Source organism: Corvus brachyrhynchos, unplaced genomic scaffold, assembly GCF_000691975.1.
Source record: "Corvus brachyrhynchos isolate BGI_N302 unplaced genomic scaffold, ASM69197v1 scaffold370, whole genome shotgun sequence".
In the NCBI taxonomy this organism is placed as follows: domain Eukaryota; kingdom Metazoa; phylum Chordata; class Aves; order Passeriformes; family Corvidae; genus Corvus; species Corvus brachyrhynchos.
The window spans coordinates 3,866,389-3,879,280 of NW_008235977.1; the positions used below are offsets into that span (position 1 = coordinate 3,866,389).

A 12,892-nucleotide genomic window follows, 5' to 3' on the forward strand; every position below is an offset into this window, starting at 1 on the left:
AGATCATGTCGTTCCAACACCCTGCCATGGGCAGGGACAACTTGCACTAGAGACCAGGTTGCTCAGAGCCCCATCCAACCTGGTCTCGAACACCTCCAGGGACGGGGCATCCACAATTTCCCTGGGCAACCTGTTCCAGTGCCTCGCCACACTCACAGTAAAGAAATTTTTTCCAATGTCTAACTTCAACCTACGCTCTTTCAACTTGAGCCCATTCCCCCTGTCCTCTCACTACGTGCTCTTGTAGACAGTGTTGCCCCATCTTTCCTGAAAACTTTCTTTCAGCTCCCTTCAGGGGCCATTCACAATGAGCTACAACTGCCCGACCTTCTCAGCTGTCCCTGCGAAACCTTTTGCGCAAAAGGAACATGGGTTGTACTGAGCATGTCACAAAATCCCAGGGACAAACCCTACCTGTGTGCTTTCTAAGAGTTTATGCATGTGAGCATCCCTGCAACTTACATGGCAGGCCTAAGGGGGCTGCAGGCTGGACAAAATCTTCCCTTTTTCCTTGGTTTTTTTTGGTTGGGTTTTTGTGGGGTTTTTTTGGTGGTTGTTTATTTGTTTGTTTGTTAGATAAAAATATTAAATTTCCTTGCGAATCTTTTTAGGATATCATAATCACCAGAATTCACTAGCAATTACAATAAAAACCCCCACTGAAAGTGAACAGACTTAAAAATCTGGAGTTTTTTTCCGAGTGTAAGTTCAGAAAAAAAGTTACAGTCACTTTCTGTGATAGTGGAGATCCCTTCCAAACCTTAACAATTCTCTGATTCTATTCCATAAATTATTAATGCATTATGATTTGATTCCTTGTATATATCACCAGAAATAAGGTTTGGGATTCTTTGTAACTCTCAATACAGGAACACAGACAGCGAAACACTCCTGTGCTTAAGTCCTCCTCAGCAATTTAATGAAACAAAGTAAATATTCAGGCAATATCTTTTTCCTCTCAGAATGGAAATAATAAAGAGGAGGGAAATGTCACTGGACACATTTCCACTGATGTTATATACAGTGTCCTTCATACCACACACAGAATCACCCCATCAGCCTTCATTAGGGAGAAACTAAAACCTGTCACTTTTACTTTTGCATGAGTAAGTGCTCAGGACTCCATTAAACCTTGAGCTACTACTTTTTTTTTCTCCTCTGACTTTAAAAAATGCAAAAGGAAAGACTACAGCATTAAAAATACAATGTCTTCTCTATTTGAAACTGTTGGCATTCTGAAACTACAATTCAGAACTGAAAATAGAAAAGCTGCATATAAAAAGGTCAGCTTTCTGCAAAAACGTCCATTTTGATGAAATCTTGTCTTTTTCTTCAGGAAAAGTTTGTATCAAAAATGTTCCAACAGATCTATAATTTGACCCACTTCAATCTTTAGCCCCAGAATGGATTTTGTGTCTTTTGTTCACATGAACTAACAGTCTGATGAAAGGGAAGACCACCTCTGGTATGGGATCAGGGTGTTGGCAGAGCCCACTTGAGGACTGGGATCCCAGGGCACAGGTCCTAGAGCATCCCTCTTCCCTGCTCATCCAGGGTGGCCTGTTCTCAACCCCACCACTGACTTTTTATCCACATGCCACATCTGGGATTACAGCCTGGCATAGCCTGCCCTGAGGCAACATTTTATCAATGCAGCCTGTTCTGCATTGAACACATCACAGTGAAAATGGTGTTTTCACCAGTGGGATTAATAATGACAGGGTGCAACCCTAGAGAATGGACTCTGTCATGAGTGGAGGGAGTCACGCAGGCTGAGGTGTCCTCCTGCAGAGTCTGCTCACCCAAAATAATGTCTTTTGACCATGGAGAGGAGCAGGTATTAATTCAGTCCCCCCTACAATCTAGAACAACCAAGTTTCTATCACCAGCATCTCAGTTATCAGGCAAAACTTACTTGGGATAGTTTTTTCACTGGACTTTCAGATCCTGTCATCAGGTAGTGCTACTTTTGCTTGTCTTATAGTTTTCATATGACTTCATGCTTACTTTTTTTTTTCCCCCCTTTATGTAATATCAAACATAATTAAATGGCAATTTTAAATAGAGAAGATGTGCTAGATTTAGGTTGTAAAGCAGTACTCTCCAAACAGACAATGTGGGGCTTTAGGAACAGCACAGCAACACACAACAATTATGGCTTTAGGAAAAACTTGAGTGGTGTGAATTCACCAAGAAGAGAGCGAAATCATTGCTTTCCACTACTCTTCAATAAGAATATTTCTACCTGGGTTTGAAGAGTACAGTCCTAAACTTCTTCTCTTGATGAGAGATGGTGTGTAAATCTTGCCACTTCATAAGCATCATAAAGTACCTCAAAACATTTACATAAAGGAAGGGAATTGACAGAGGTGCCCATTCACGTTTAAGAGCCAAAACTTCTTTAATGTCCTTGCTCACTTTTCTCCCTCTTCCCTTTAACTCTACATTTACTCAAGTGCCACCTGTTTTGAAAGACAGAATAAAATGTTAAAGTATGTAAGAGCTACAATGAAAATAACTGATTTATGCAGTTTGGATTAGTAATTCATATTCACTTTCCAAGGGCAAGCCTGTTTAATTCTTTTCTTTTGCAGCATGTCCCAATGGAGTCAAGTTCAACAACTGGAAATAAAGTTTTTGGAGCAGGTAGACCAGTTCTACGATGATAACTTCCCTATGGAAATCCGGCATCTATTAGCACAATGGATAGAAAGCCAGGACTGGTAGGATTTCATTTATTCTCTCTCCTATTATTTCAATCACCAACAATTCTTTGGTTTTCTGGTAGGCTTTAGGGTGCTCATTTACAAACTGTGCAGGTATCTACACTCCAGTAATACTATTTCACTAGTTATGGATTTAGCCATTTAAACTTAAGGAATATTGGGAGTTGAGGTTTCACATTTGAACTTACTCCTAAACAAAATCCAATAAAAATTTATTAAAAAATAATGCAAGTTAATTTTCAATGGAAATGTTATACATTTACCTCTTGCAGCATAAAATTATTCACTTGTCCAAAACTGCACTTAGAGCTGGATAATTCTGGGGAACAAGCCAGCTGTTTACAGGAATTCTGCTCTAGGAGGTCAGCCTGTGCACAAATTTGGATTCAGTTCACTTGATAGTTATCTTAAGAAAATCCCAAACTAAATGCCAAAAAAAATTTATATTAGTCGTATCAGATAGAGACATCTCAATTTTTCAAGCTAAATCCACAGGACTATTGGAGGACTATTGTGCAGGGGAAGAAGAAAAATCTGTTAAGGAATATAATCTTTCTTTACAGTTAATGCTCAGTATTTATGGGGCTGTGGCAACACAGGTAACATTAAAATCTCCTTTTTGCCAGACTTTGAGTTAGTTGAGGTGTATCTCAAACAGGGACCTGCCATTTGTGAGGCAAGGAAGGAGGCCATCCCAAGGACAAGGATGCCATACTGTCCAAAATTTTTCCTCCTCAGTTTTGCTGACTAATGCCATTGCCCTGCACATCCCAAGCTGTACCATGAACAGCAGAACCAGTAAAGCCTGGCTTTGTCTGTGTTTGTGTCCTGTGTCCCCTACATGCCCTTCACCAGTAGCCTCAGAGTCTTCCTGTATCCCCAAATAGTTTGGCTGGGGGAAGGCTCATCTGGTGCCTGGTGTGAAGAGATGGATCTGCTGCCTGGCCATCTGGCTGTTGCCTCCTGGAGCAAGTTATTGCTCCCGTTTTCCTCAGTGGAGGCGCTAATTTGGATTCCTTTCTTCTACCAACCTGCCAGATTTCCATGAAATTTGTAAGAACATTCTATCTTTTGGACTTCAAGCCTGTTGCCAACTTTGTCTGAAACTGGGCAGCAAATTCAGAAATTATATCTGTGTGACTGAGTGAGAGGGACAGTTTGCATAAGTCCCATTTCCTCTGACAAGTGAGCTGGAAGTATTTAAATATTCACTGGACCAGAGACTAGAAAACCCTGGTTGTCTCCTCTGGCTGACTCTACTGTCTGTGCTAACACTTCACCCTGTTTTTATAGGTGCATATCTATAGGAGTATTAAACTGGCACAAAATCATAAAAATCAACTATTCACAAGCTCTAACTACATGCAAGTCACCATATACTTAAAGTCTTTTTTTGCTACCTAGATTTCTGAATAGATTATAATTTTCCGTACTGCTAGATTGGCACATCATACAACATTTTAAACATGCATGGTTGTTGTTCATTGATTCTTTAGGGAGGCTGCAGCCAACAATGAAGCAATGGCAATGATCCTTTTACAGAATTTGATAATACAAGTGGATGAACAGCTGGACCGGGTTTCACAGGAGAAGAATCTGCTCTTGATACACAACCTGAAAAGAGTCAGGAAGCTGCTGCAGGTGGGTCATGACTTCAAATGACAGATTGCACTGCACACTCTCGCTGGTTTCTGGAGGTAGTGCTCGAGCTCTGTCGAGTGCACTTTGTTCCAATGCCCTGCCCTGATTGCTGTAGACTCCGAGCAGCTACGGCAAGACTGAGCCTTCAACAAGATAATTCAAAATAACAATTTTGCTGTCTGTCTGTGGCACAATAATTCCTATTTCAATGCATGCAGCTTGGATACAAATGCTGTGACTTCTTATCTCTGTGCATATGTGTGTTTCACTGAGCTCTTACAAATAAGGCTGTATAGTGCTCATGTTTATTACAAATGTAATTAACACCTTTCGGACACCTACAGATATTTAACTATGGGATAAAATACATGCTTGGGGCTTAGGGCAGCACCATGAAAAAGGAACCCCTGTAAATCATTAGCATGCTTGCTGTTTTATGCTTTTCTGGGATTATTTGTTATGAATTACTTGAAGGATTTACCGTTAGGCTTCTGCAAAATGATATTTATTTTGATTGGCTGAATGTTTCTCTAATAATTGTTTATCTAAGGCAAGGATTCTCAGAATTCCACTTCATTAGTCACCTACTTCCTGACATCTATCTGTCTTCTGCATAAAGTAGATATGCCATTGAGTTTAATGAAAGTTTGGGGGTTTTTCTCTTCTTTGATGGTGCTTTCCATAAGTACTTAAATGATAATTACATTGCTTGCAAAACATTTTCTTTATTTGAGACATATATACATACACACACACTGGCCTGGAAAATCTTAGCATGACTTTGTCAATTATTTTGTTCTCTTTATGGCTGTGTCTTTCTACTCTTTATCTCTAGTGGTGGCCTCTTAAAAATATGACACTATTTCCATTGCAACCACTTTTTCATCGTACGTTATGCAAGCAGCCTCCTGTAATTTAAAAATAAAGTCACTTTTTGTTTCTTTTCTGGTTTTTGAAGCAGCACTTTTCATAATTTCGGTACTCTTCAAACACAAAATTTACTGAACTGCAGACGTAATGGTCTTGGCACAAAGCTTTACCACAAAGCTGTCTCAATTTAGTAAAGGATTCTTCCACAGTGGCATATACATGGAAAGAGCATTTCAGGCCAAGCAGTTGCACTGGTGTATTCCTGGCTTAAAAGACAGTGCATTTGTGATTATTCCATCACAATGTGCACAGGCAGAAGGACTAGTATATATTTACAAATAAGCTCTACAAAGTTAAAGCCTCTCGTTGTTCCTCCTGCTCTTTGCACCGTTTATTTTATTTTAAATTTTTTACCAAAACTTGAGGCATCAGCTCTGCATGCTCTGCCAAATTGGGCACACCAAGCCAAGCAATCAGGCCTTGAGAGAACACACAAGAGTTCAGGTAATAACCAGTGTGAAAATGGCCCGAAAGAAAACCCCTTCCTTTAAGTCCTGTCACGTTTGGAAATTATATCATGCTTCAGGAAGAGCACAAAGCAAAGGAGGCTTATTCCAGAAAGCCGAGGCGGGGGGAGTTTTGAGTGATTTGTGATTCAATGGTTTCTCAGGTGCTAGGGTCTGAGTCACAATTCCAGAACAAGCTAAAATGCTCAGGCATCCCCATTACAGCTGAACAGCACTATGAACTCCGTGAGAGGACATGTGTGATGCTGGAATTACACTGCTTATAAAAAGGGATCTGAATCTTCAGCATTGCAGTAGAATGTTTCCAGGTAGGCAAAAGAAAACCCCAGAAGCTCTCCCCATCACTAATAATGCTAACCTTTCTTCATTGCATCAAGACAGCAGATAACCTGGATTTAGACGAAAAGCTACCCATTCACTTTCAAAATACACATGTAAACCACCAAAAATTGGCTGGCACTTTCACTGTTGCAGCTTTTTTTGATCTTTAACACTATCACCCACTGTATTCCATATTCTGATTTCCAAAATTATTAGAATGGGCTGAAGTAGGACCAGGCTCTTGCAATGTTTGAGGGTTGTTATTATTGGATAAGACAAATAACTTAAACTGTCTTAAGAAATCTGTAACACCAGTATTTTTTACTTTTTTGTAAAGCACTAGGTTACAACTTTTAAGTTATAGAACACGGAAGATTAATACATTTTCAGCCAAACTGTGGGCTGCATGTTCTGTAGAGCTGCACAGGCAGTCTCCTGCTTCAGCTATTAAAATTATTTCTTCACTGATTAGGTAAGTCCATCAGTAAAGAAATGCTATAGTCATTGAAACCAGCTGACAGCTTATCCTTGTTATCAACTGTTAAGTGTTATTAATAGACTGAACATGACACATAGCATGGACAGTATGTTCTGTAATGTTCTTAAATTTGAGTATGCAAATTATCTAATTGTGGGTCTAATATTTTTTTAATGCATCACTGGTTGCATCTTATTGCTGAATATTTGAGAAGATTGGAAATGGGCAGTTGGCTTCCCACCCACAGCTGGAAGTCGTTGCAGATACCTAACTCTTGCAATTTGAGCTAGTTTGTGACAGTTTCATGACATGACAATGCCAGAAAAACGTGACTGATGTACAGAGTAGAATGCCATGATCTGTTTTGTCCCAACATACCCCTTAGGGAAAGGGAGGCTAGAATGGTACACTGTAAAACTAAGGAGATTTTTGACCAACTGATGAAAGAAAGACTGGGTTCCTAAATAGGGGAGGAAGCTGCTTTCGTAAACATCTTTTCCTATCTGGTGACTCTGTGAACAGTGTTGGTTGTACTTTCTCTGAAGGTTAGTTACCATGAGCCCACCTTTATCTCTGCTTCACTCTCTAGTGCAAGCACTTCTTTGAAATTTCACAGTTCCCTCCTCTTCCTTCCCCTCTGAACCACACACAGATGTACAGACCCAAGTACATCGTGCACACACACAAGGCTGTCCAACCTCAATACATAATCTGAGTACAACGTTTGTTCATTATTTTGAGCCAAATTGCATTACCCTATTGAGTAATACTTGACAAAATAGATAACACTGGAAACCAGCACTTATCACTATGCACACAGCATAGTATGTTGAGCTGTGGTAAAAGTTCCTAAACACTATGACAATAACAATAATACAAAAGAAATTCAATTAGAGAACAGACAAAAGATATTCAAAAGCAATCTGTAGTTCTTGACAAAACACAAAATGAGAGACCAATGTTTAATCAGGAATACAACTGGATGGTTAGTGAAGAGCAGCCTTAGAAGAGGAAGCAATGTACACTTTATAAGTGGCCTGTGCAGCTGTTTTCTAGACAGATAAGGACTCCTTAGGATCAAGATTCCTGGTGCTGTTACTGAGTCTGGAGAACAGTATGTCAAGGAGTCTCCAGCACCACAGCCAAGCACACCTCACGTAAAAGATCTCCCTGAGATTTTTTTATAAAATTAAGAAAATCTTCTATTCTGACTGTTTGCTGAAACATCTTTACATAAATATGTTTGTTGTTCTGTGAAAATAAGAATGGAAATCGTGAAAGAAGAGAGAATTTGCCTGCCTCAGTTGCAATACAAAGTTTTGGGCACCCTCGGGGGTTGTGAAGGGCAAAGAGTAGAAGTCCAAGCAGGAAGGTGGGTCTGCCTGGCACCCCTGCTTTTAGAACACAGGGACCATCCCTATTCTCTCACCATTAGAGAAATAACTATGGAACATGGCATTCCTACTTAGACTGCTTACATTTCCAAAATGATCTGCAGGCAAAAAGAAACACCAGTCAGGAAATATGTCATTTGAAAAAGTTATAAGCACTTGGTGTGGTCACTGTTAACTCTCTGTAATTTGCTTCTCTATTTCTTGCTTTCATTGAAACATCTCTTCTTCTTGACATTAATCTGGTATAAATGCACATATTGTATTAAAATCAGGGTCATCATTTTAGGTTAAAATCCTTCACATTTGCTTCTTACATTATTATTACTTCTCTAGTCAGTAAATTGGATTCCTTTTTATAGCAGAGCAGCCTTTTGTTGCTGTGCTCTTCAGTGGGAGACAGAACAGCACAGTCACTTTCTAAGGTTAAATTCTCTGTCCATCTTCCTACAGAGCTCCTTCTCCCCCCAGAAGCAGTTTTGGAAAGGGAAGAGGGAGAAAATATTCAGAGGCAGTGGGGAAAGAGCAGGGAAACTATGCCTATGGTTCTTTCTCCTTAAAATCTAGATGGAGAAAAACAAAGCGGATTAGTCACAAGGAGATGGTTTGTGCCGTTGTTATGACAACAAAATGTAAAGGGCAGATGTTAAGCTTTGAAGAGCTGCCTAGCACTTCTAGGAACCAAATTGCAGATGTAAGGGACTGCATGACCTTGGCTCGTGGACAATTACATCCTAGCTTTCAGAAGGAATGTTTTTATGTGACAGTGTACCTGTCCCTGATGTAAGCTCCTGTGCAATACACGAGGAGATTTAGTGCAGAGATGACTGGTGAAATGCAGACACTCTCATGGAAGACAGGCACTGTCCATATACCTGACTCACATGCCAAAATCCTGGGTTGGGGGAGAGCAGCCAGGCTGCAGTGCACTCGGGGAGCCAGGGCAGGGGAGGCTCAGAGGAGCCTGGGAATCAGAGATGGGCACTGTGCCCCCGTGTCCCACTGCTCCATTTAGGAATGATGCTGGTGGGCAACTGCCTGTTCAGCTCAGGGATGTCCTTCCCCCCACACACTCCAAGCTGGAAACCTGGAGTGCTCCTCAGGTGCTTGCTAGAGAAGAAGTAGCTCCGAGGAGTGCAGCCTGGCCCAAGTGTGGCTCTCAGGAAGAGCCACTGTCTGTGCTGTGCTCTGTGATGGGTGCAGGACAACCCCATCAGGACAAAGGCAGAAATTCCCAGAATCACCCTACTCATAACTGAAGCCCTTATTTATGCTCTAGTCTCAAGATAACTTCTGAAAGCAATTCCTTCTCGTTAATGGCAGCATGCATCTGTGTTACTTCACTGTTTATGGTATTCGGGGTGAAATCTGATTACATAAATCTTCCTTTATAAAAGTGAAATAACAGATTTTGGGAATAAGAAGGGCTGCTCTGCTCATTTACCATTGAAGCCTGAGTTAATGAGTATACTGTGTGCTCTGGGGATCAATTTGCTGTAAATTATGTATATTCATGAAATTCACCTAATTCTCACAGCAGATTCTCCAGTATTGGTGAACTCTACCTACTCCCCAGCCCTGCTAGAGCCTAAAATGAGGGGTGGGGAGGGCAGTGGGATTATGCCTGAATAAGCAGGTCTGTGGACACACACACCATTAACACCTTGGGGTCTGTTTACAAAGGGAGAGGTCAGGCAGAAGCACCAGAGCTGCCGATTCACAGCAACCAGTTATATAAAAACAAGTTTTCAGAAGTTACAGTAAGTAGTTGGGAAATATTACTTTAGTTACATTGTTTTCTCCTACATGGCTCTGGCTGTTTTTATGGGAAGGTCTGGAATAGCATCTGAAAGTATCTTCTGTCATCTAAAACAACATATATTAACATTAAGGCAATTCTTTCCATGTAAAATTCACCATTTCTATGTAGTACAAGCAAATATATCTTTACATGATGCTATTTAAAACAGTAACAGAGCAATGCATTCCTGATTCTGTCATGCTCTTGGTTAGAATGCCCGGTTTGTTTCCATCTGCAATGGGAACTGAACATCACTGTGCTTCTCCAGATAGAACTAAATGAACATATAAAGGTTCCTTAGTTCAAGTGACTGTTTACAAAAGCCTCTGTACCAGAAAGGAACATGCATGAGGAATCATAAGATTATTTATTTCAGTACATCAAAGAAAGTGGACAAAATAGCATTAGGTCTGAAACAGGACATTCCAGTTGGTCCTTGACAAACAATTCTAATAAGCCCTGTGCTGAGAAACAGTTGCAAAGAGTGGAAACATCCATCGATGTTTAAGTTGCAGTTTCCCGTTAAAGCTTACAAAAGGGTGAGAATGGAACAAAACAGAGAAAGTTCCTAATAAACCACGGAAGATCCATTTCAAAAGTTATTTACCCATATTTAGCACGCGTGCAGCCTGCCAGATCAAAAACTCAACATGCTAAAGTAGGACATGTGTTTTGAACCAGTGTGTCCTGCTGTCTAATTCAGATTGTACTAGACTGCTCCCAGTGAGTTTTTCAGAACAACCATTAAAGCTGTTTACAGAAAATTTTGGCATGCAAATGGGAAACCCCAGACAGAAGTCTGTTTGCTAAAGCAGCTAGGTGCCTGCTCCTAGCAACTGCAGCCTGGTGACTGCATGTCAGCTAATAAAGGGTTTTAAAAAGGATTGATAGAAGACTGAAGAAGGTTACTTGTTAGAAGTAAAATATTTTGGGGTTTCTAGTTATTATTTAAAGAACACAACTCTAGAAAAGTTTATAATGTTTCAGTTTGTTTTTGTAGAATGAATAAGAGTTAACTTACAGACAGAAGTAAAAATACAAGCAAACTAAATAACCTCCTGTGGGCTTTGTTTGTTCTGAAATTTTAAGAGCCCAGTTGCAGTTGAACATCTGCCTGAGAGATTAGTTAATAATATTCAGGTCTTTGTGCCCAGAGGAGGAGGGGGATGTGGGGATCAGTCCTCTCTGTCCTCTGATGTTTTACCCTTTTCATAGGGACCACAGTATTTTTATTTACTTTCAAATAAATCTCATTTAAACAGGAAGTTATTTATTCTCAAATGAATCTCAAATAAAAGCATCACTAGATTATTCATCCCTCCCTGTCTGTACAGTTCTACTGTCTGATTATGATTTCTGCAGAAATGTATTTTCTGTAGCTGTATCTCACCCTACCTGCTCAGAAATCTGCTGCTTCTATAGACTATTCCTTGAGTGGTTTTAGTGGCTGCTGGGAGGGACTCAGCAGTGCAATTTGAGGGGTGGAGAAAAAGACCTCTGCCTTCACAGCTCATTCACTGTGCTTTTACAACTTTGCCTATTGCAATTTGGTTGCACATGCCCTAAAGAAATTATGATCTTCTGGAAGTTATCCATCATATGCTATGAAAAACAGACCTGTTTATTAGGACTTCCCACACATCACAGGAGTTTTATAAAACAATGAGGTTCCCTTTAAGGTCTCTCACATATTTTGAGAAGGGAAGGGGAAATCTAAAAATAAAGTACAACAAGAGCAGTCTAAATAGATAGTGTTGCAGGTACTTCCTCTTAAAGACCTAGATAAAACAGAGACATCTTTCTAGTAGAAGAAGATTTTTTAGTAAGAATACTGCCTGTTTAAGTACAAGGTTTCAAAAAACTCCCAAGCATTTAACCTTTGCCAGGCTAGCACAAGGACCGACTTTCTTTGTATTCTGCTATTGTCTTCATTAGACTTTCTGCCTGGATGCATAAACAAAGGTAGAAAACAAATCAAGGCCAAGTGGTATTTGTCATATTTGAAGGTGAAAACGGGAAATATGTATGTACAGCTATGCCTTCCCACCCACACAGTCAAGATACACAACTAAACCAAATCTTTCTTTCTTTCAAACAAATAAAATGATAGAGAAAAGGGGGTTTTTCTCCCTGCTTTTGATTTTATGAAAGATGAGATATTTGCTTACCCAGAAAGATGCTTAGTATCAGACTTAATAAAATAATCATTTCACAAGTTAGCAATAGGGAAGGAAATGTATTTTTGCTTGACTTTGTATTGCTGCTTCCTATCTCTCCTCCCTTCCATCAGCTTCTTTAAATATTCATTCAATATGAACAAACACTTCAATGATCATACTAGCTAATGCTTGCTTGCCTCCAAGTAAATCTCCATTGCATACAATTAAAAGGCTCAAGAAGGTTTTTTCTAGCAGAAATGAGAAGAAATACAGCTGATGGTTTTAAGAGTTAAAAAGAGAAAAATAAAAAGGAAAGAAATAAGAGAAAAAAGACCAAATTCTGAAGCAATTTTCAGAACTGGAAAGCACCAAAACCTACTCAAGTCCTTTTCTAAGGTCACCTTGAAAACACGGAGATAACCAGGCAAACCCCTGATTGACTTTCTAAAGGTTTCACAGCACATCCTTCTACATTACAAGCAGAGACCAACTAACACCTAATCCCCTGCTTTAACCACTGAAAATAGACCCAGCTGCTCATGTACTGCACATCCAGAATTCACTGATGGGTGTGTACACCTTTGACACATGAAAAGCAGTCAGTGTTTGTGTGGCTGGGAGTGACCCACTTTGTGATGGACCTGCCCACAGGAAAATCAGCTAAAATTTGAAAAATGTAAGCAGCGGGAAGAAAAGAAGAGCAAGAGAATGACTCTGGTCTAGATTTCTTCATTCCTGTCAGAGTAAGCAGTAAATTCCAGATACTAAAACTGACAGTTGTTTGGTGTTCTTTTTGAAAGCACATGTATTTTAAAATGTCATAATATGTATTTTAAAGTTTCTCCATGACCTTGCAACTTACAGAATCAAACCTTGCATTTCCCCAGCCACTGTATCATGCACCTTTAACATACTCCAAATAGTTCAAGCTGTTTAAAAATTTGGCTAAAGGGCATAAATGCTGCATGCTATAATGTA

At 39.9% G+C, this 12,892-nt stretch overlaps 1 protein-coding gene across 4 annotated transcripts in view; it reads left to right on the forward strand.

Moving 5' to 3' along the window:
- Positions 1–2,472: 2,472 nt before the first annotated feature.
- Positions 2,473–12,892, forward strand: part of STAT4 (signal transducer and activator of transcription 4) — a 38,400-nt gene continuing 27,980 nt past the window's right edge. For 2 of the 4 annotated variants that reach the window (XM_017728743.1, XM_017728755.1), the window contains exons 1-2: positions 2,477–2,723; positions 4,223–4,367. In XM_017728743.1, the coding sequence (XP_017584232.1) occupies positions 2,596–2,723; positions 4,223–4,367 (273 nt within the window). In that variant the 5' untranslated portion in view covers positions 2,477–2,595. Of the gene's footprint in view, positions 2,724–4,222; positions 4,368–12,892 lie in introns of all 4 variants that reach the window. The other 2 variants (XM_017728756.1, XM_008630080.2) reach the window with 2 other exon arrangements.